Below are 22,702 nucleotides of genomic sequence, written 5' to 3'. Positions count from 1 at the left end.
GCATTCCTGGGAATCCTAGGATACCAGCTACTCCTCTCTGTCCAGGAAAGCCAGGCTGTCCAAAGGAGCCAGGGAGACCTGGATCACCTGCTAAGCCTCTCTCCCTGCTTGGCAGACCACGTGAACCAGGCAGACCAGGTTTCCCCCGGGTTCCAGGGAATCCTTTATCACCTGAATTTACCCAAAAGAGAAAGACATATTATTACTATGTCAGTACAGAGCCATTGAGGGCAGCCAATGAAGTGCCTCTCTAATGTGACCTGAAAATACATAGAGATTCTATTAGTTACACAATAAAGAGCAGGTGTGAAGAACAATTTTTAAGACAAAATCAGGGCAGTCAAGTGAAAGCCTGTTTTGGAATATGAAGAGAGTAATATAATACTGCCAGATGGACAGCACATCCCTTCCCAGTCACCTGTAAGGGAGGGATTAAGGGTGGAAACCCTTCCCTTAAAACTTGAGTGCTGAGAAATACCTCTAGGTCCTGGGAATCCTTCCAGTCCAGCTAACCCAGGATATCCTTTGTCTCCCTTTAATGCCAGCACCAGTTCTTGAGGCTTCTGAACAGGGGGACCAGGTGGACCGGGGTCACCCCTGTCACCTGAACAAATCAGAATAGTTAAATTCACACAAGAGAAGGTTCTCTAGAATGAGAGGATATAAACATGAGAGGCCAGATGAGCTGTCCTCAGTGCTGCCCCTCCAATGAAGCCCTCAGAGATGTGGGAACTTAGTGACGCTGAAAACCAAGCCAGTGGATTTTGCATCCTTACAATATAATATGGGAGAATGGGGAAAGAACAGCTGGGTGGGCATGCATCAGACACAGCTCTCACCCTCCCTGCTACAGAAAACCCAGATGTTGAACCATAATTAGTTTCTCAGAGCTCACCTTTTAGACCAGAGGTTCCAGGAATTCCAGCATTTCCTTTCCTGCCAGTTGTACCAAGACTCCCCTTCAAACCACTCAGCCCAGGGTTGCCAGATGGGCCTGGCATGCCAGGGAAGCCAATCAGACCAGGGGAGCCCTTTTCACCTATGGGAAAGAAGTTATGAAACAAAGCAAGAAATTGAGTCTTTTAAAGTATTTTTCATACTAATCTAACTGGCAAAAGGAGGGACTGCAGTCTCCTAAAGCGTGACCAGTCAGGACACCAAATACAGTAGTGGTTCCTCAATGGCTCCTTTCCCAGGGTATGTCTTCATTTGTTCTCACGGAATCAGTACCTTCCAAATTTGCTGCTGAGACCTTAGTCTTACTCCCACTACGATGAAAAAAGCCATTTGACTGAAAGGGAAACAACTTCTGACATCAAATCTCTGCTAACTTCCTCCTCCAAAAAAGACAGGACTCTCAAAATAACTTAACTATTATGTCAGCTCTGAATGGCTAGGATAGAGATTGACATTTTACTTTCCTCCCAGTTTGTGTGCTTCGCTTTGTCTCCCCTAGGATGCCACCCTTGTCCTATCACTGGATTAATCTTTTTCTTCACCTTTATCTCGACTTTTCTGATTCTGCATCTGTCCTTATGTTCTAAAGATCATACTCATTCCCACCATAGCAGTGCTTCTGTGTGAAACTGCAATATTTGACTAAACCACAAGGGTTTCCCCTACAGAAAAGGGCAAATTTTGCCATATCCATTCTATACACAGGTCATTCTCGGGTCATCTCTCTCCTAGAGAAAATGAAGTGGACTATTAAAAACATCTTGCTGTATCATTATTTTGTGACTAGATAAAAAAAATAGCTTTAAAATGCAGCTTATCTTTTAAAGCAAATGATAACACAACATATAGCTGTTTGGTGTTCCTGATATTGTTTCTCCAGTATCTATTCCAGAAGTCTTATCGTCTTCTGTGTTAGTATTATCTATAGATTGAATACTAGGTCACCCACTGCTAATAATACCAACTTGAGCATGATTTCCACATGGCTGATCCTGGGAACTGGACTCAGAATTCCTTCGGCAAGTCTAATGAGCAGCCAAAACTTTGAATAACCAACCCATTCTAATTCAAACCATTGATCCAGCAGTGAGACAAATCCCAACACAAATTCCCTGTAACTTCCAGTTTTTCCTGACAAGCCCAGGTCTAAAATCATCACAACACCGCTATTCCTGTGCAGCTGAATGTAATGGTTTAACTGCCATTGTTTGCCAATTCATACATGTACCTTTTCGTCCGGGGAAGCCTGGACGTCCATCTCTACCAGAAGGCCCAGGTGGCCCTAGGAATCCTCTTTCTCCAGGAGGTCCTAGAACACCATCAAGACCTGGGAAGCCTTTCATACCAGCAGGGCCTGGGGGACCTGCATCACCCATCGGTCCTTGTGCTCCAGGAAGCCCTGAATCAACACAAGTAAAAACTCAATGGCTTTTACCACACAAACCTCTGGACATTTCAGTGAACGGTTCTCCAAATGCTTTAAACATAGCACTGCTTTTAATATGAGATGGACCTTGAAATTATGTTACATGCAGCCTTCTAGTAGGCATAAAGTTTAGAAATGCAAAAGCATTAGTCATCTAACAATAAAAGGCCTAAAAGGGTTACTGCCTACATCACTACACAACTGGCAAGAGTGAAACCCCTTATGAATTATTTTGGGCTTTTTTTTTCAGCAGCCACTGAAGTGGGCAGTAGATCTTACCTTTAACATCAAGGAAGCAAACCAGAGCATGGCATAGGGAACATCAATACTGCCAATGCTTAGTCCCCATCACAGGTTTCTGGGTCAACCAAAGGGATCAATTGAAGAGGGGCTGGTCATAAACAAGCTTCCTTTTCACATTAGCATGCCATTATGCAGTTATGCTACTTTTTTACTAGATCTCTAGGTAAGAGTAATGGAACCAGCTTCTGAATGTGTTACGATAATGGCATCTCCAGGGTTAACGTTAAAACCATGGGTGCTCAATTGTATCTTTAAATATTTCAGAATGTTCTTGGATGCAACCTAACAAGCATTTGGGTTTGTTGTTTTTTTTATTAAAGACTCAAACCATCGAAAAAGGGAATGCTCAGATATAACTTAAAGGAAAAAAATCAGGTAACTTTTGAGAGATGTCATGTAAAGCAGAAATACCAGACTGACTAGCTTTGCAGCACCCTTGAACTTTAGCACTTAAAGGTACAACCTGATTTTTTTTTTTTTTTTAAACTTCCCTTACAGGACCTGTTTTGTTACCATCTGAGCATACTTAGTACAATGGTTTTTGTTTCCTGGTATAGTCAGAAATAAGGGGTATCACCTATAGTCAATGCAATACGTGTAGCAGTAAAAGCTAGGCTGTTAGTCCATGAGCTTTTATGCTACAGTGCATTTTCTCACCTTGACAGCCTATGTGAAGAACCCATAACCAAACAGTGTGACATCAGAAATGGAGAGTTGATGGAAAATGGAATAGAAACATGGCGAAGGAAAAATAGACAAAATATGTGAACAGAAAGCACAAGGCTACAAAAGAAATTAATGACTCAGAAAGAATACTGCAGCAAAACTGAAGTTGTAGTGTTCATCATCTACCAATTGGGGGCTTAAAACAAAAATAACAACTAAAAGGCAAAGGAGTCATAATGCAAAGCACCCCAAAATATAAAGCTGTACAAAAGCAGAAGCCACTTCCATGTTAAAATGCAATGGCTACACAGCGCTCACTCTATAAGGGTCATCTCAGCTAACATGGAGGTTATGTACTTTATCTTATTTCTCTGCTGTCATTGGTCTCCAGCTTTGTCATCTTGTAAGGCAGGCTGTCCAAGCGGCAGCCCACAGGCCACATGTGGCCTGCAACAGGCTAATGTGGCCTACAGACTCCTGGCTGGCCACTGCTCTCCTCGCTCCTTTGGTTGCAACCTGCTCCCCTCGTTCCTTTGGATGCAACCTGGAGGTGGGGTGCTGCCCACACAGTGTGCCTGGCTAGGAGTGGAGTAAGGCTGCAAGCAGGGATGGGAGAAGCTGGGCTGCCAGTGCAGTGGAAGGCCATGGCAAGCCACCCCCTTAGCCTGCAACCTGCATGGCATGTGGTTCCCAGCTGCCGAGAAGTTTGACTGCCCTGCTGTAAAGTATCTTACAGACCAGCCTCTTCTACTAAATACCTAGGCCCCAAAACAAGGCAGAGGATGCTATAAGGGAAGATTCCATGTAGTACAGCAAAGAACCACTAGTACATTCAAGGATAGGGGTTGTCAATTATTTAGAGTGGAGGGCTGCTTAATGAGTTTTGGCGAGCTGTTGAGGGCCACAAGGGTAGCCCCACCCCTTGACAGGTGCCCTGCCCCCTGGTTGCCATCTTAGGACCAGAAATCCCAGCCCCTAACCCCTAACCTTTGCCACCAGAAGTCCCTCCCTTTGCCCCCAGAAGTACTTCTTTTGGGAAGGTGGTTTGCTATCTTGGAACCAGAAAAAAAACAAGTTATATACTAAAAATCAAACATTGACAATAGCATCATTTAATTTTATTAACAAAAAAATGTTTTTGTCATGATTTGTATGTGCTTTGTTGTGTATATAGACGTGATTGCATAATAGCTCAAAATGAAGTTTTACTCTTGTATATTGTGGGTGGAGGAGTGTAGCAGGGTAAGGGTGGGTGGGTATGGGGCTTGTAGAGGGCTATAGGTGTGTGTGTGTGGATGTGGGGGTATGTATGGATATGGATGAGTAAAGGAAGTTTGTGGGGGGGGTGTTTGTGGGGATGTGTGGGTATGTGTGTGGGTGGGTGGGTGGGGTGGGGGTGTGCGTGGGGGGGGTTTTGGTGCATTTGTGTGTGGTGGGATGTGTGTAGCAATGCATGGGGCTCCCCCCAGATGTGCGTGGGTATGTGTGTGGAGGAGGGTGTGGGTGAATGCAGTGTTTGTGGGGTGTGTGATTGTGTGTGGGGCAGGGTGTGGTTGTGGGGTTTACAAGTATGATGGGGTGTACATAGGAGCCCCCTGCATGTGCCCCCCCAAGCCATTCAGCCCCCAACCCACAGCCCGGAGCCCACGTGCCCTGTGGTGCCTCCCCACCAGTGCCAACAGCACGTAGCCCATGTGCACCCTGTGCCTGCTCTGGACTCACCTCCATCAGAGAAGATCAGCCAAAACCCAGGCACAGCCTGGACCCAACCCGCTCTGCACTGTCCACCTGTGGTGCATCCTGCTGCTGCTCCCTGGGCAGGCAGCAGGGCTGGGGTGGCTCCACAGATGGACTGACTTTCTAGGCAGCCCATGTAGCAGCAGTTCCTTCTGGCTGCTGCTGCCACTGGCCTCAGCCCCACGGTACCAATGGAGACCCACGCTGCACAGCCCTGACCCCACATGCTCCACGCCTGATCCAGACTTGCCCGCCCAGGCTCAGCAGTGGCAGCACGGGACAGAAGCTGTTGTTCAGAGCTGGGGGGAGAAGCGGCCTCTCCCCCTTGCTGCTGCTGGTGCTTCCTGGTATAGCCTCCCAGAGTCTGCACCACGCTGGGCTGCCCTGTGTCTGCTCTGCACTGCCACCGCTGGGCAGCCCAGCACGGGCTCTGGGAAGCTATTTCAGGAAGTGACGGCAGTGGCAAAAGGAAAGGGGCTGCTTTTACCCCATGCTGAGCAGCAGCTTCTGTCCCATGCTGCCGCTGCTGAGCCCAGGCAGGTGAGCCCGGAGGAGGCACAGGGTCAAGGCTGTGTAGCGTGGGTCCCTGCCGGTACTGCACTGCCACCGCTGGGCAGCCCAGCACGGGCTCTGGGAAGCTATTTCAGGAAGTGACGGCAGTGGCAAAAGGAAAGGGGCTGCTTTTACCCCATGCTGAGCAGCAGCTTCTGTCCCATGCTGCCGCTGCTGAGCCCAGGCAGGTGAGCCCGGAGGAGGCACAGGGTCAAGGCTGTGTAGCGTGGGTCCCTGCCGGTACCACAGAGGGGACAGGGGTCGGGGGGGTGGGGGGGGGGCCCCTGCCGGTACCACAGAGTTCGGACCAGTGGTAGCGGCAGCAACCAGAAGGAGCCACTGCCACCCAGGCTGCCTGGAAAGGCAGTCCAACTGTGGAGCCAACCCAGCTCTGATGTGTGCCCAGGGGACGGCAGGACGTGCCACTGCCAGGCAGTGCCTGGGTCAGGCGGGACTGAGAGACCCACCGCAGGCTGGACAAAGACTCGCTAGAGGCCAGATCCAGCCCACAGGCCATATTTTGCCCACCCCGATCAAGAGCCTTTTGCCCCCACTAAGGGAAGGAGAATCATAGTGGTCTTCCTCTGTGCCCCAGGTGATACAGAAATGTACAGCATTTGTATTAAGAAACTGAGCGATTTTCAGCCTATTCCTGTCAGGAGGATTTCACCTTCTGAGGAGAGTCATTGTCTAATGATCTGTTATAGTTACAAATTAAATCACAAAGTGGAAAATGAAGATTATTAGCTAGTCATTTTGCAAATAAGGAATACAGTCATGGGAAAAATCATGGTAAGTTTACGATGCTTTACTCTCTCTTACCCCCCTTACAGCTAGCACCATAATGGCCCCATTTCCAGGTGGGAAAGGTCTAACCCACATGCCCAAATTCTGCACTTAGTTATACCCATCCATTCGCACTGGGAAGTAACCAAGGTTAGCATGGCAACTCTATTAAAATCTGGCTTAATACCATGGTGCTTGAATTTACTAAAGACATTACATACCTGGTGATCCTCTGAGGCCAACTGTTCCAGCTGTCCCTGGTTTTCCTTTAATGCCAAATGGACCCCCAGGTCCAGGAGGTCCTCGCACTCCAACAATGCCTGGAAGGCCAAGATTACCCTGTTCGCCCTTAATGCCCAGTAAGCCTGGCCTTCCATCCACACCTGGAAAAAGAGGGTCAGGACATGACTGCACCAGTAAGAACAGGGCTGTAATGTTTTCATTTAAAAAAAATCTCAGAGTTATACTAGATTCTCAGTAAACCCAGAACTACAAGCAGCTCCAAAAAACAGAAAAACTGGACTCTCAAATATATTAGGAAGTGTAAAACTTTATAAACCAGCAGCAGTGGTGCTCACCTTTCAGTCCAGGAAATCCAGGCTCCCCGGCAAGCCCTTTATCTCCTGGGAATCCAGGCCTCCCAGGCTCACCTAGAGCTCCACTTTCAGCATCAATCACTTCACCAAGGGCTCCTTTTGCACCTGCTAATCCTGGGGTTCCTGCCTTTCCAGGTAAACCATCTGTCCCATCAAGTCCTGGAAGTCCCTGTGGGCCCTGATCTCCTCGGATCCCAGGAAAGCCTTAAACAAGAAGCCAACACACTGCACAGCAGAAGGAAAGAATATCCACTCTCATTGGCACTTCTAGCCAAATATTTTTGGTTTCATATAGAAAAAAAATTGTCTGAAAACTAAAGAAAGGCTTAAGTTTGGAATATTTAAGTGTGGGGAAAAGAGAGAAAAAGAACAGAAAATAATGCAGTTATTCTAAATGAAATTGAAGTTCAGGAGTATTTTGAGGCTGTAATGCTCACACACACCAGCTTTTTCTTCTACTTTAGGAGCATACCAATCCAGTGTATGAAAAGGCCATTATTTAGTGTCTGGACTACAGCCAACCGGATCTACAACCCCTGTCTCTCTAGTAAGGGCTAGAAGCCACATGTTGTAGCTGCACTTGTTCATCCTACTTGTCTCAATTGTGTCTAGATATTACCCAGAAACCCATGCTTCCCAATGTCAGCATCAGGCACTGTGGGACAGATGCTTCAGAAGTCTTTGAATTAATTGGTACAACAATGGTGGGGAATCATCAAACAAAATGACACTATTAACAGTGTTGCTCTGTGGTCTTGCTAAACTACAAAAAGGAAAAAGCACTTGCTCATTTAATGCAACCAGTGCAACTGCAATTATTTCTTCAATTCCTTTGGACAAACCTGCAGGGAATGGGTCAGATAAGTTTGCAGTCTTCTCCACAGAAACAGACAGGCAGAAGAGAAACAAGATTTAAAAATCTCCCCTCATGAGTTTTTGCCTGTTGTGTGTGCCACATTGCTCTGTATTCTGACTTACAACCATTGCTAGATCACAGTACTTGAAGAGTCCCACGCTTTGTATGAAGATTCTCAGCACTGTATGTGGCTATCATGTGATTGAGGAAGCCACTAAGAATTGAGGATGGTTAAAAGCTGATTTCCTGCTAAAATTAGTCCTCACAGAACACCTGGTAGTGGGTTGTGGAGAACTATAGAAAACTTCTCTTAAATAACAGTGATCCCACCTGGAGAGGTCAGTGGTTTGAACCATTCCTGAGCTGAAGCAGGTAGAAGAGGGGCTATTTTATGGAAAAATCTGAGACCTCTTATAAATTAACTATTGTACAGCTAAAAAGACAATTAAGGAATCTTGGAGAACTTCTCTCTTACCTGGAACACCTGGTGGTCCTACTAACCCAGGAGAACCTAGTTGTCCTTTTGATCCATTTGATCCAGGCTGGCCTGAAATACCTGGAAATCCTTTGCTGCCTTTGCGACCTGCAGATAAAGAAAATCAATTCACTTAAGGGTACATGTGCATATCATTGCCAAGAGAATTGCACCATCTTCTGCCAAGCTAACCTTGAAATACTTATCTACTGAACTAAGGTTAGCTATCCCCAAAGCCATGATCAGTTGCATGAACAGAAGAGAAGAATCTGAAATGACACTGACTGGTGCAAAATTCAGAGTGGTGGCCCATATAGATCATATGGCTTTTGTGGGAATGAACCCTAGCAACTCTGGAACAAACACAATCCCCTTTTAATCAAGCTATTGTGATAGCTATTGTTTAGCAGTGATTCAATTGCAGGCTTTATCCTCCCAGCCAGTCAGAGGATAGAGACTTTAAAACACTCTCAGTTCCATACCTGGTAATCCTGGGTGGCCCGGAGATCCAGGGTTACCAAATGCTCCAGGAAAAACACAGGGTAAGGTGATACCTAGAAAAAAGAAATGTAGTGAAGGTGTCTCCCTTTCAGTTTAGTGGATTAGAGTGAGAACATTTAGTGCCCATGTGTGCTCTACAGACTACAAGGCAAGCACTGTGCACTGCATATTCACACATCCCAGAGTGCAACACCACCTCAGCAAAGGAATTTCGGGTGATCATATCCAATAGTGGAGTTGCTTTAAGAACACATGATAAACTATAGAGGTCTAGGCTGGGTTTGGCACAGGACTGAGAACTAGGTGTTTCTGGTGCCATAAACATTAATGTAGGCCCAATTATACTACTGAATGTACAATGCACATTGAAAAGTCCCTGCCCCAAATAATTTACAGACTAGGGATTGGTTCATTTTTAAGCCAGTGGGAGCTAGTGGGTGATCAGAGCTTCAGACAACGTATTTATTGGATGCTTAACTATATAAAATACACCTCAAATAAAATATCAATATAGGAGCCAAAACTGGGACATGGATTTGTTTTTGTGAACAATCTTAGCCTTTGCTCGGTTTGTTCTTTCTGCTGAGTCATTCCACAGGTTTAAACCAGAGCTAGCATTTCCTCTGCAAATTCTGCTTCTTTAGCTGGAGTACTGCAGTTTTGGGCTCTACAATTCAAAAAGGATGTGGAGAAGCTTGCGAGAGTCCAGAGAAGAGCCATGTGCATGATCAGAAGTCAGGAAAACAGACCTTATAATGAGGGGCTGAGAGCTATGGGACTCTTCAGCCTGGAAAATTACAGGCTCAGGGGTGATCTGATGGCTGCCTATAAGTTTATAAGGGGTGCTGACCAGGATCTGGGGGAAACTTTGTCATCCCTTGGGGCACTCTGGTGAACAAGGGTGAACGGCCATAAACTCCTTCAAGACCATTTCAGGCTGGACATAAGGAAGAACTTCTTTACTGTCCGAGCCCCCAAGGTCTGGAATAACCTTCCACTGGAGGTGGTTCAAGCACCTACTTTGAATGCCTTCAAGAGAAATTTGGATATTTATCTTGGTGGGATCCTATGACCCCTGCTGACTTCCTGCCCCTAGGGCAGGGGGCTGGACTCGACCTTCCGAGGTCCCTTCCAGCCCTAATGTCTATGAAGTCTATGAAGTCCATAGGATTCTCCTATTGGCGGTCAGTCAGTCAGTCTGAAAAATAACCATGTGGCTCAGCTGTTGATTTATTAGGTAGCAATTGAGAATCAGCAGCTTCAAATCTCATTCCATAGCTTCCATTTCTCATAGATTAAGGCACTCTAAAGTGCTTACATAATGATTAGATCATTATGCTCAATGACTAGTCATCAATGGCTTAAAGTCTAATTGGGAGGAGATATCAAGTACAGTTCTCCAGGGGCCTGTCCTGGGTCTGGTATTGTTCAACATTTTCATTAATGATTTGGATGATAGGCCTGAGGGCATGCTTGGCAAATCTTTGGATGACACCAAGTTGGGTAGAGTTTCAGGCACTCTGAAGGATAGGACTAGGATCCGGAATGGACTAGGAAAATGGCTCAGAATCAACCGGATGAAATTCAACATGGACAAGTGCAAAGTCCTACACTTGGGATGAAATAATTGTATGCAAAAATATAGGATGGGGAATGTGACTGGTCAGGCTTCAGTACTTCAGAGAAGGACCTAGGAGTTACAGTAGAACATCTAAATACAAACCAATAGTGTGCTTTAGTTGCAAAAAAACTCCAGCAGTATTATACTGGGTTATATTAATAGCAACGTCACTTGAAAATAAAGGAAATGATTCTTCTGCTCTATCCAGTAGTGGTGAGGCCTCACCCTCAGAGTACTGTGTACACTTTTGGGCCCCACATTTCAAGAAGGATGTGGACTAACTGGAGAGTCCAGAGGAAAGCAACAAAATTAGAGAGACAATTTCTGAAGGAAGGCAGAAAGGGCTTGAGTTATTTAGTTTGGGGGAAGAGAAGACGGGGGAGGATTTGATAACAGTCTTCAAATACCTGAAGGACAATTACAGAGAGGACGGAGATGGGCATTTTCTCTGTGACTGTAAAGAACAAGACTAGGATCAATGGTCTCAAGCTGCAACAGAGGAAAAACTAGGGCAACTTAAATGTCCTAAAACCAATAAAAATGGTAACCTAAAGGATTTTAAAATTGGTTTCATCTGAACTGGGCTTGTTCACCAAAACCCTATGGAGTGCTATCAAGAGAGTTTGGCAAAGGCCTGGTGAAACAAACTTATTTCAAGGGAATTCTGGAATCTTGGGTCTCATCCAAACCAGAGGCAGAATACTTCCATGATTTGGGGTTTTTGATTCACGTGGTCAGGAAGAGGGGACCCCTCCCCCACAATCACAACTGCTAGCTAACCAGGAGCTCCTGAAGCTGGTGACAGATCATGACTTCAGCATAAAGAACTGAGCAAAACTAATGAGATCTGCTGAACAGGGGGAAGTCAACCTTTGACAGGTGCTAATACACTTGGGCTTGGGACACTGCTGTGCATGTACATCATGATGCACAACGTCAGGAGGTGTTCTGCTTTGATTCTGAAGGACCAAAAGTCAGTGCTTGGTTCGTTACTTTTACTTTGAAGTGAGGCATTTTTTGATAACAGACTTAACTTGTGACTCATTTTGCTCTCATGCTGTTGCTGTCTTAAAAAAACAGCCACTGCTCACTCTTTGTGGTAAAACAGCTTACACCAGCCCAATTTTTACTTAAAAGAGGCTGAGAGAGAGGAGAACCTGATTGTTGCACCATAACACTCACTGTGCTGACTGTACCGAGGTATATTTAAACAAGAGATGACTTGGATAAGTTAATTGTTAGACCATAGAAACTCTTTAAAAACTGTTCCCACTGCTCAAAATCTGGCATTCTGCCTTCCTGAGCCTGATGACACAAACTTTGTGAAATAAAGCAAATTAAAATCCATTTCTGACATTGCCTCCAGTCATGGTTTAATGAGGAATGATATTTTTTGAAAATGAGAGAATCCAATGCAACATCTGGCACAGAAAGGGCAGGTTAATTAATATGTCTATGAAACGCACATGGCTCTATGGGCCCACTGATGTGAACTTCCAGGAAATTACAGTGCACAGTACATCATTCAATATTTTATGCTACTTGCCTACAGCAGGTAGATAATACAATGGAAATGTTATTTGTTTATTTGTGGTAAGTGAAGGGTGATGGTAATAAATTAATGATAGTGTTTTTACCTAATCCTGGAGTCTAATAGCCTGATCAGATGAGCAGGGCTTAGTGTTTTCTAGTTCCTTAATGCTATATGTTATTACAATGCAGAAAATGGCATCCGAAAGCCGGTGAAACAAATCTATTATGAAACTACATTGGAAGGTCCTTGGGAATTATGATAAGTGATAAATGAGTAATCCAATCACATTTCTGAGCAATTTCATAACAATGCCCACAAACAAGTCAGAAGTTTTTTTACCCACACTCCAGGTCCTTACTGGTCTGAAATGTGCATTTATGGCAATTTGTATAATTAAAAAGAGTCAGTGGCACTACTCACTTGAGTAGGGATTACTCAGATGTACAAGTAAATGTATATTTTAAAACCAAGGTTGTTTTGCTCTCATCTATTATAACTGCATGTTGTGTAATCTTAAATTCCTTGTTGTTGCCTTTGACCAGCTAACTTCAATAGATCAATGTCTCTTAAAAAATGTTGTAGTGTCTTCAAAATAAGGCCTTCCACTGTGTGTAGCATAATCAGCAGTTATTTCTTCCCATTTCTTTTAATGCTAGACAAAACTTAAAATCAAAGGATCTTTGCAATAGAAGCAAACGATTTCCTAGTGAAGACACGTTTTTACTTACAGTTTTTTCACACATCTCTGTGAAGGCGTAAATTGAGTTGGCTAATGACTTATTCACACTTTTTCTATATACTCTAACTAAAAATACTCTACAAAAGGCCATTCATTGTTAGCAAGGGTTTGATGAAACACTCATAATATACTGACTTCTGGTACATCTTACATGATCCCCAGTATTCAAGATGCTGTGCATGTCAGTGCATGAAGCATTCTACTTGCAGCTGTTTAAGATATAATCTGGATTTAGCCATTGTAAGAGACATTTTAATAAGCAGAGGCATAATAAGTGCATATAGTTATGGGTTAGCAGAGTTTTTAGCATTTAGCACATAGCATGGGCTGGTGGAAAACTTATTGGTAAGTTCCAATGGGATGCCAATGTTGGTTGCTATAACTCAGCCTGTTACAACAGCCAAGGGTGACAGTGATGCTATAATAACATGCCATTCAGTATGTCTGTGTCTGTGCAATGATGGGAAGAACAGCAATCTTCCCATTGCTATTCTGGCAACCACTGAGGCCTAGCTCTCACCTCCCTCTGTGTCTAAGACTCCTTTACCAACCTCCTCACCGCAGCAGCAGTCACCTATACCAGTCAAGCAAAGGAGCACATGTTAAACAAAGTCAGAAAACCCACAGAACTGAAAGCATTTTTTTTTAAATCTACAGGCCAAACATATTCACAGACATTTCTTGAATGCACGCAATAAACATGCCACATTGGCTTTAGCTCCTGGACTGTAGCTGGAAGAATAATACTTGCGTTCAGTTAAATGTCATTTTTGCAGTTACCTGTGTTTTGGGGAAAAATACATATGCAGTGATATTATGCCTGTGAATATATTCAGTTGTATTACTAATATGGTAAGTATTACCAAAATAGAATGTTAAATATACACAAAGTGGAAAACATATTAAAAAGCAGTAGCAGAAAAAGAAAAGATATTGCTTTGGTTAAAATTATCTTTGAAAAGCCAACATTCAAATATAGAAATAGGGAATATTTCTGTGCAAGCATTTGCTTGCAAGACCATTCTCCAAACTCTAGCAAAAAGATTACATGCAATTCCTTTGGAGCTCAGACAACATCCTGTATCTGAACCATGACCTAAGAAGCCCTGGTTTACTGGGCTCTTATCAGAGCAATTAAATGTACCTGGCAGTGTGTGGTTACATTTAATGTACCAAAATAAAGAAAGCTTCTTTCCTGGACAATTTAAACTGCACACATTTATATTACTTGATGAATATAGCCAGGATTTAGTTAGTCAAAAGTAAGCCCTGTATCTGTTACCTTGAACATTTCTGTTTACTGTCTCTTTCACATATTTCCCCCTCATACACTGAACTCTGTATTATTATATGAAGCTTTTCTCAGTTAAATTAAACAGCGATTTTAAAGACTGATTCAGAAAGCACAGGCTCTACTGAATTAATCTTTACTGATAATACAGTATCCTGTCCTATTTAAAAGTTCATGTTAACCACACTCCTAATCACCATAGGTTTTCTGCTGGCTTAAAAAATGGTTCTTGTACAGCAGTTAAATCTTGTACCTTTATTTACACAAGTTGTCCATACTCCTTAAGCAATCTCATCAGTTTCAGTAGGACTACTTGGGTGAGCAAGAACTGCAGGCTAATGTCTGACAAGCCTACAGACCATGCACAATAAAATTTAAAAACCATCATTCAGTTTATTATTTTACAAATACTGGAATTCAGTTAGGGAGTGAAGTGTTTGCTTGGTTGGTTGATAGAAGACCGAAACTATTAAAAATAAGAGTAAGTCCCTGAAAAACCTACCTGGAGGACCTGGAAGACCTGGCTGTCCTGGATATCCATCTATTCCTGGGTCACCTGGAGACCCACGAACTCCAATAGGACCTGGGAAACCAATGCCAGGAGGACCACTCTCCCCATGACGGCCTTTGGGACCAGGTAATCCTGGCAGACCTTTTTCACCTGGAAAACCTAGGCCGTCATCACCCTACACATAGAAAAGACAGGGACAGCTGAAAACAAAATACTATATAGAATGACTGAGCCTTGCCATCATTTCAAAATGTGTATCAGAATTTGGTTGGTTATTTTGTGCTGTTCTAAGTAACTGCATTTGACCTTGTGGTACTAAGAAGGAAGGCACCAGTCTAAATGTTTAGCAGCGAGTTTCAAGGGCATTCCAGAAAGTGCATGGAAATCTTGTAAATTCAACACTCATTGCCATTTCAAACTGCAGGACAATTATTACTACATAAAACACTGAGCAATGCATTATGTTTGCCCCAGGACTAGTAGTATCCATTTAGAAATGTGTTTGCTTATTAATCCCTTTCTAACTAAAGAAATCATCAAATTTTTTGTTTTAATATTTGATTTAATTATGAAGGCAGCATCTTTTGTTTTTAACAATGACAAAATACAGAACAAAAGTAGAACCTGTCCCTTTAAAATTGCAAGACACTCAGACTCTCAGACAGAGTTTATTTCATGGCAGAGTAATTGGAGCCATGCAGAGCAGCTATTATTAATCCTGAAGATGACAGAAATTCCTGGGAGGATGGCAGCCTTTAGAATGGCTTTTCTTTAACAAAGTGTTCTGATTAACATGTAGAGCTGCATGCAAGTACACATAAATCATCCAAATGGGTACTTCGAATTCCAGCCCATATCTGACTCCTGCTTTGTAACCTTCATCTCCCTGGCTTCACTTTGTCTGTTGTGGGAGCAGTGGCTGGAAGGTTTTCAGAGAAAGTAAGAATTCTTTAGAAACTCATACAGAGTATGCACCTTGCAGTTCAGCACTGAGTTAGATGCTATGTGGGAAAACATAATTGTAAGTGGTAGCATAGGCAAGCCCTAGGTAGCTGGCCTAACAAAGCATACAGTCTGGTTCCCAGAAACTCCAGGAGGAACAAAATCAGGCCCAAAATATTAATAAATGTATTTCCATTCCCTCTCTATACTACTATCAATAATATCTTAGTTCCTATGTGTAACTGCTATGGTAGTACAGACAAGTTCTTTATGGAGTGCACAGAATTCCTCATCTGTTCCCTTGTAAAGGCAACCAGGAGTTGTCAGGTGTTGGGAGTGCTTTACCTAAACTTAGCACTGGAATTTGTATGCTGCTTTACTCAGCCCAAACTCTTCACTCTCAAACCAAAAGGGTTAAAACAGGCGCTGCTTCTGAGACGCACCAAACCCAGGGCTTGTGAGCTATGCTTTCCTTTCCAGACATACAAGCAATTACTTGGTGCTATCACTTCTCCCTCATTAGGAAGACATCAAAGGGAGTCTTTCTATACCGTATCAGTACATGAATATAGTGAAAAGTTTTAGCTCTCTGGTGATGTGTGACAGGGTTTGTCATGACTAACAATTCACCTTTTTTCCTGTCATTCCTTCTCCTCTACATTATACTTTTGAAGCACTCTTCATTCTTGCCACATAAATATGAACTTACTGGAGGTCCTGGTCGACCTGGCAAGCCTGGGAGACCATCTTGGCCTGGAGTTCCTGGGATACCAGAAGGTCCTCTAGGTCCTATCACACCAGGATCCCCCCGGATGCCGCCATCTGTTGTAAAATATGGCTCCCCTTTTTCTCCCTTGGGACCTGGAGGACCTGGTTGTCCAGATGAAGCCTGTAGGCGGAAGAATTAAAAACAGGCACGTGAACTTACACAGAGAAGTATTCATTGTGTAGTAGCACTGTAGTATTATTGTTCCTGTGACAGTTGAGGGAATAGTCAGGAAAAGTTTTGTGTGGTAATATCTTTTACTGGACCACCTATGTAGTGGGAAAGATCTTGGACAAACTTTTGGGTACAAAATGTCCTCCATGTTGTCTTTCCCAAACCAGAAAAATGGCATTTGTGTTGCAAGAACTTGTCCTACATCTCTCCCAACCACATATATGGTCCGTTAAAAATACTACCAAAGAGGTCTTGCTTTATGCCATATACAAAAGTCAGGGTTGGTGGGGAATCATGGGAGGGCACACAGTGACTTGTAACTGAAAGTTACTAACAAGGCTCTTCTCCCCTTAAATAATATATTAAATATGAATTAAAAGAATTCCAGGAAATTTGTGAATGATTCAATAAAGTTCCTGTAGCTTTATGTACAACCTGTCCAGAGCTCATCCAGGGTTGTCTTCCTGGCAGTGTTTGGGGCTTTACGCACTGTGCCTTCAGCAGCTGAATAAGAAGTTCACAGAATCCATCCTTTGTATTGGTGAAATCTCTGCAGCTTTAGCATCTTCCCACAAATCAAACTGGTTTTTGCTTTTTTACCCAGGCAAGCAGTAAAAATTATTTTCAGTAATTATCCTAGTTTCAACTTAGTCAGTGTCAGCAAGTAGGACATGAACAAACCTTTTTCCCTCCCCTTGAATTGGTGGAGACTAGCAAAACCCTGACTTACCACTGGGCCTCGTGGCCCTGGGACACCCACTGTGCCTGAATCTCCTCTGGAGCCCTTTGGTCCGGGTCTGCCAGGACTTCCTGGTAAACCTGGAAGGCCTGTTTCACCTCTGGGGCCAGGTATGTTTACTCCTCCATCACAAGCACAATCACCTGGTTCTCCTGGAAAACAAAGAAGGGAATCCCCAAACTCAGTACTATGTGTATAAAGGTCTCATTTTGCATTGAGATGATCTAAGAAATTCCTAAACTGAACAATAGAAAGAGGTCTTTAGGTCTTGACTGCTTGGACCTTCCTCCATTACCTTCCACAGGTCAATGGTGACAAGTGGTAAGGCAGCAGAGAACCAGGTCTAATTCTACTCAGATTCATATTCCATGTCAACACTGCAGTGTCCACATGCTTTTCAGTAGCGCTCTGAGCAAAGTAATTAACATATGTTACATGGTGTCCATTTTCTTCTAGAGCAGGATGCACTTTTTGCATTTTTTAATATATATGATAGAGAAGGTAAGCCAAGTGCTCTCATCTACAGCATTGCAGTTCTCTTAAACAGATATCTTTTAATTTTACTAGAATTAAAGTCAAGTCTGAACCAATGTCACAGATCCAAACAATCTCACTACTTTGATGAAATGTGCATCCAGGTCTTAAGTTCATTGTTAGCCCTTTGCTCTAGCCTTTAGCACAGGCTAAAACCAAAACATAAGTGCTCAAAATACATAGGAAAGTTGAATGATAATATATATGACCACCATATTAGGATCTAAATTACAAGAAGGCAGCTTGGGATCTGATTTAAGAAATATTAAATATAAGGCATGCCTTCTTGAAAGACTTTAAAACATGGAGCCCTTGGAGCTAATTATGATGATGCATTTCTGCTTGTCAGCTTAAATGGGGATGTAGCAAAACATGACTTCTCTGGCACTGTCAGTGTTTGCGTGCTCCCAGGTTATCAGTGCAGTAGGTTTCTTTATCTGGCATTAACAACTGTGAACAGAATTGCTTTGTTTTTTTCAGATATCCCCTATAGCAGGGGCAGGCAATTATTTCAGGTGGAGGGCCACTTAATGAGTTTTGGTGAGCTGTCGAGGACCTCATCGGTAGTCCCACCCCTTGACAGTTACCTGCCCCCTGGTTGCCATATTTGGGACTGGAAGTCCCGTCCCCGTAACCCCTGACCTTTGCCACCAGAAGTCCCTCCCCTTCCCCCTGGAAATATTCCTTAAGGGAGGGGAACCAGAAAAAAACCCAAATCATACATTAGAAGTCAAACACCTACTGTAACATACTTTAATTTTACTACAAAAATATTTGTCATGATTTGCGTTTCCATACTGTATATAGAGGTGATTGCATAATAACTCAAAAATAAAGTCTTACTTTTGTATATTGTATGTGGCGTGTGTGTGCATATGGTGAGGTATGGGGGGGTGGGGGGTGTATGGTGCGGTGTGGGAGGGTGTGTATATGGGAGCTTGTGAGGGGTGTGGCTGTGTGTGGGGTGCAATAGAGTATGTTGGGGGGTACATATATGGGGATTGTGGGGGCAGGTGTTGGGTGTGAGGGAGGGTGAGGGGATGTGGGGACACCCACACACTTCCGCCCATGGTGCGCAGCCCCTGCTGCCAGCAGCACCAGCAGGCAGAGGTGCTTGGGGTGATCGTGCTTGGTGCAGGCATCCAGCAGTGTGCAGCTCCGGCCAGTGCTGCACGTGGGGGAGAGGAGTGCAGCCTGCCCGGCCCACCTCTCGCAGGGGCTCTGTATGGTGCACGTGCAGTTTCCGCACTCTCACAGCACCAGGGGAAGCTGCTTCCCACACCCCTTGCTACGAGGTCCCAGGACTCGGTGGGGAAGCAGGGACCAGAGCTCCCCTCCACTTCTGGTGGAGTCCTAGGGCCTGCACGGCAAGGGGCAGGGAAGGCAGCCAGCTCCAGCACAGGGCTTCCCCACTGCTGGCGAGTGTGGGAGCTGCATGTGTCCCCCAAGGAGCCCATGCTATAGAGGCAGGCCAGGCAGGTTGCACTCTTTGCCCCTGCATGCAGCACTGGCTGAAGCCACGCGCTGCTGGGTGCGAGTGCCTGTGCTGAGCATGAGTGCTCTGAACACCCTCCCTCATGATGGTGCTGCCAGCAGCAGGGACTGCACACCATGCGGGGGAGAAAAGGAGTGTGGGGGGGGGTCCCCACCCTGCCCACCCAAGTTCCACACTCCTGCCCCCCAGGCCACAAGCTCCACGTTGTTGCTGGCCCCATGATCCCTGCCCCCGCTGCTTCTCTACCTGCTGCACGGTGCGAGCGGGACACAAAGGAAGCTAATCAGGTGCCCCAGGGACTGCAGCAGTGGCGGCAGCAGCCCAGCCCAGAAGCTGTGCGCTGGTCTGGCTGGGCTCTTCCACCCACAAGGGTGGGAGTGAGGCACAATAGAGTATGTTGGTAGGGGTGTGTATATGTGGGCGCCTTGCTTCCACCCTTGTGGACAGAAGGGTTGGCCGGGGTACAATTAGTTCGTGGGTGCCACTGGTCACATGCAAGTGCTTGGCAGGCCAGTTTGCAATCTGAAAAGCTGAAAACTCATTGTGCCAAACTAAAGAAACACCCCCCAAAAAATTCCCTCTTTTCTGAAGAAAGCTGCAACTTATAGTTACTCCCACCTCCCTGCTCAAGGTAGTACTAATAGATTATTTTATTTCTTGGCCAGAAGCAGAAGCAAGCAGGCCTGCAAAAAGGACTACAAATGATGAGAAACATGAAAAGTTCATTTCACCTTTGTATCCCCTTTGACCTGTAGTTCCAGGTGGCCCCCGTTGTCCAGGTACTCCTGGTTTTCCAGGCTCTCCCTCCAATATCATGTCTGGTAGCTGTCCAGGGCCTGTGCATGGAAAGAAACTTAGCAAAGCCACAGACAGCTTAAATTTCAGTCATTAGCTTATTACAACACCTATTGTAAGGAAATGACATGGGGCTAGACTGAGACCTGATGTGACTGGATGCAACTACAGCAATACAAGTTGTGCGAAGAACAGTGTTTGGCCTGCTACCATGAGTTATAATACTCAGTCACGTTTTTTGCTTTGTTCTGTAGGGTCCTAAAGACCACCAGAAGAATACAATAATACAGGGGTGCTCAGCCAAGTGGATGGGATGGGGCTGTGGGCAGGCAGGGAATGGCAGCTAGGAGCAGGACAGGTGGGCAGGGTGGGAATCAGGGCTGGGGATGGGATTGGGATCTGCTGTCAGCACATCCCTGTGATGGGCAATGGTTCCACAGTGGGGAGCAGATTGCAGTGCTGCCCCAGCCCCCAGCCCTGTTACTGCCCCATGATCCTGGCCCTAGCCCTATCTCCAGCCCCACCTACCCATCCTTCTTCTGGATCCTGCAGCCCCATCCCATCTGCCCAACCATGCACCCTGCTTGCACAGGTCCTGGCTGGTGAAAGCATGGGGCCAGGGCCCAGGGTAAAGCTAGGATCTGCACCCTGCAAGTCCCTGCCTGCGGAACTAGCACCTGTTGCAGGGGTGTGCAGGGAATCTACTGCAGCTCTGCCCTGGGCCATCACCCCATACTGCCACCACCACCCAGCAATCCTGATCTCAGCCCTGGTCCCCCATCCCACTCACAGATGCTGCTCCCTGCCTATCTGTGGCCCCATCTCATCCACCCAGCCGAGCATGAGGCTGAGCTATTTAGGGAGTTTTGATGAGCTATTGCAGGTTGGAATGGGAGGTGCTGACCTAGCTCACAACAGCTCACCAAAACTCCCTAAGTATCCCTCTGGCCCAAATAAAGGCCCACCCCTAGGTTAGAAGTTTAACTGAGGACTTCAGAGTTTGGTTGCAATGCCCTAATTCTGCTGCTGACTTCCTGGGTGATCTTGGGCATTTTAATTATTTCCTGTGTGCCTCAGCTCACCATCTGCAATGTAGGGTAAAAGCACGTCTTATCTCGCAGAGGTATTTTGAAGATCAATACATTATGGATTGGAAAGGGCTCTCAGGCTATATATAAGTACTCAAGATAGTGCCCAAGATAGAAGAACATTACTCAATGATGTTAAAAATAAAACAGACTATAAACTATTTTATTTGTTTAAACATTAACATAGATAAAAGCAGATCTAACAAGTTCACATACGTAGTACGCCAGGCAATCCTGGAGGTCCTGGCAGACCTGGAAGGCCATCACTCCCTGGTGTGCCTGGTAATCCAAATGTTACTTTGCCTGGGACCCCTGGTTCACCCTTCAGTCCTGAAGTACCTGGAATCCCCATGGGGCCTGCTGAATCTAGACAACATAAACACAGCTGGTCAACTCTGCAGCAGCTGCAAATGGGTCCAGTCTGTCTGTATCACACACAGATTATTACTGAGCATGGAGCGGCTATTGTCTTCACACAGAAAATATGGTAAATGCATAAGGAAAAATCTATTAGCAGCTGCTATCACTGGGCCTCACTTTTGCCATTATAAAAAGCAGCTGCTTTGACCAGGAAAGCAATACATTAGTGCAAGTCCTTTTGGTCAGTGAGCATAAACTCATGCTAGATTCTGCAAATGTCAAATACAATAAGAATAAACTGTTGTTAGAGTTACTGAGTAAAAAACGCCTTATAAATAAGTCAAATGACAAATTTAGATTTTTTTTCCTATTTGAAAATTGTGAGCAAAATAATTTGACTAATAATTCTTAGTCTGCAGATCATTTCTAGACATGTGCTTTACATATGGAATTGGAGCCGAGTTGATTACTTTCCACAAAGCAAATGGGCTGACTAATGTTTCTGTTCCCTGATTCATTCATCTCATCTTTTACCTCCGGGTTCCCAGTGTTCATTCACAAATCAACTTTCAAGAATATTCTAGTAGTCACTTAAAATTATCTGCTTCTGTAAACACTTCTGCCAGTCAACTCATTCAGTAGAGAGTTTGCAGAAAGCAAACATTAAGAGGCCCTGAACACAGCTGGAGATCTGTTGTAACGACTGTGGGTTTGATCCTGTTCCGACTGAAGTCAACATCACTGACTTCTTATGGCACTTAATCAGGCCCCACATGCCTCACATGGCAGGGTGAAAGTTACCCTAATAAGGGAATGACATGTGCAGGTTCTCTTTTGGATTGTATACTATTAAACAGTTTTTGAACAGTAGATTTTTCCCCAAACAGGGTTACACTATAGAGCTGCTGTAGCTCTATTGGCAGAGATATGCTGGTAGAGTTACATAACATATGGTGACCAGAGGAGTTTTTCTGTCAGCATTGCTGAACCACCTCATTCAGATCACACAACCTAAGCCATTGTTTCCCAACCTTTTTCAGCCCAAGGCACACTTACATAAATAAAACATTTCTGTGGCACACTTGTTAAGGCATTCCCCATCCTTATACCTATTGTAGCTCATTGCAATAGCAAAATTCCATGGCACACCTGTTCATTTCTGATGGCACACTTTTGCGCTGTGGCACACTGGTTGGGAAACATTGACCTAAGTCAACAAAAGTCCTCTTCAGTTGACCTAGCTGTGTCCACACCAGGG

At 44.7% G+C, this 22,702-nt stretch overlaps 1 protein-coding gene across 4 annotated transcripts in view; it reads right to left on the bottom strand.

Annotated features, from left to right (window-relative positions):
• Positions 1 to 22,702, bottom strand: part of COL4A6 (collagen type IV alpha 6 chain) — a 187,939-nt gene that overhangs the window by 17,556 nt on the left and 147,681 nt on the right. For 2 of the 4 annotated variants that reach the window (XM_014524635.2, XM_025215384.1), the window contains 15 exons: positions 21,301 to 21,450; positions 19,933 to 20,037; positions 17,164 to 17,324; positions 16,203 to 16,382; positions 14,543 to 14,726; positions 13,270 to 13,323; positions 8,837 to 8,908; positions 8,355 to 8,462; positions 7,006 to 7,227; positions 6,649 to 6,810; positions 3,344 to 3,352; positions 2,186 to 2,356; positions 896 to 1,039; positions 479 to 604; positions 5 to 171 (listed from right to left, as the gene is read on the bottom strand). In XM_014524635.2, coding sequence (XP_014380121.1) covers positions 5 to 171; positions 479 to 604; positions 896 to 1,039; positions 2,186 to 2,356; positions 3,344 to 3,352; positions 6,649 to 6,810; positions 7,006 to 7,227; positions 8,355 to 8,462; positions 8,837 to 8,908; positions 13,270 to 13,323; positions 14,543 to 14,726; positions 16,203 to 16,382; positions 17,164 to 17,324; positions 19,933 to 20,037; positions 21,301 to 21,450 — 2,015 coding nt within the window. The remainder of the gene's footprint in view (positions 1 to 4; positions 172 to 478; positions 605 to 895; positions 1,040 to 2,185; positions 2,357 to 3,343; positions 3,353 to 6,648; positions 6,811 to 7,005; positions 7,228 to 8,354; positions 8,463 to 8,836; positions 8,909 to 13,269; positions 13,324 to 14,542; positions 14,727 to 16,202; positions 16,383 to 17,163; positions 17,325 to 19,932; positions 20,038 to 21,300; positions 21,451 to 22,702) is intronic. The other 2 variants (XM_014524636.2, XM_014524637.2) reach the window with 2 other exon arrangements.

Source organism: Alligator sinensis, unplaced genomic scaffold, assembly GCF_000455745.1.
Source record: "Alligator sinensis unplaced genomic scaffold, ASM45574v1 scaffold646_1, whole genome shotgun sequence".
NCBI classification, from domain to species: Eukaryota; Metazoa; Chordata; order Crocodylia; family Alligatoridae; genus Alligator; species Alligator sinensis.
The sequence above is the reverse complement of the archived record's forward strand: the minus strand, read 5'-3'. Positions and strand labels throughout refer to the sequence as shown.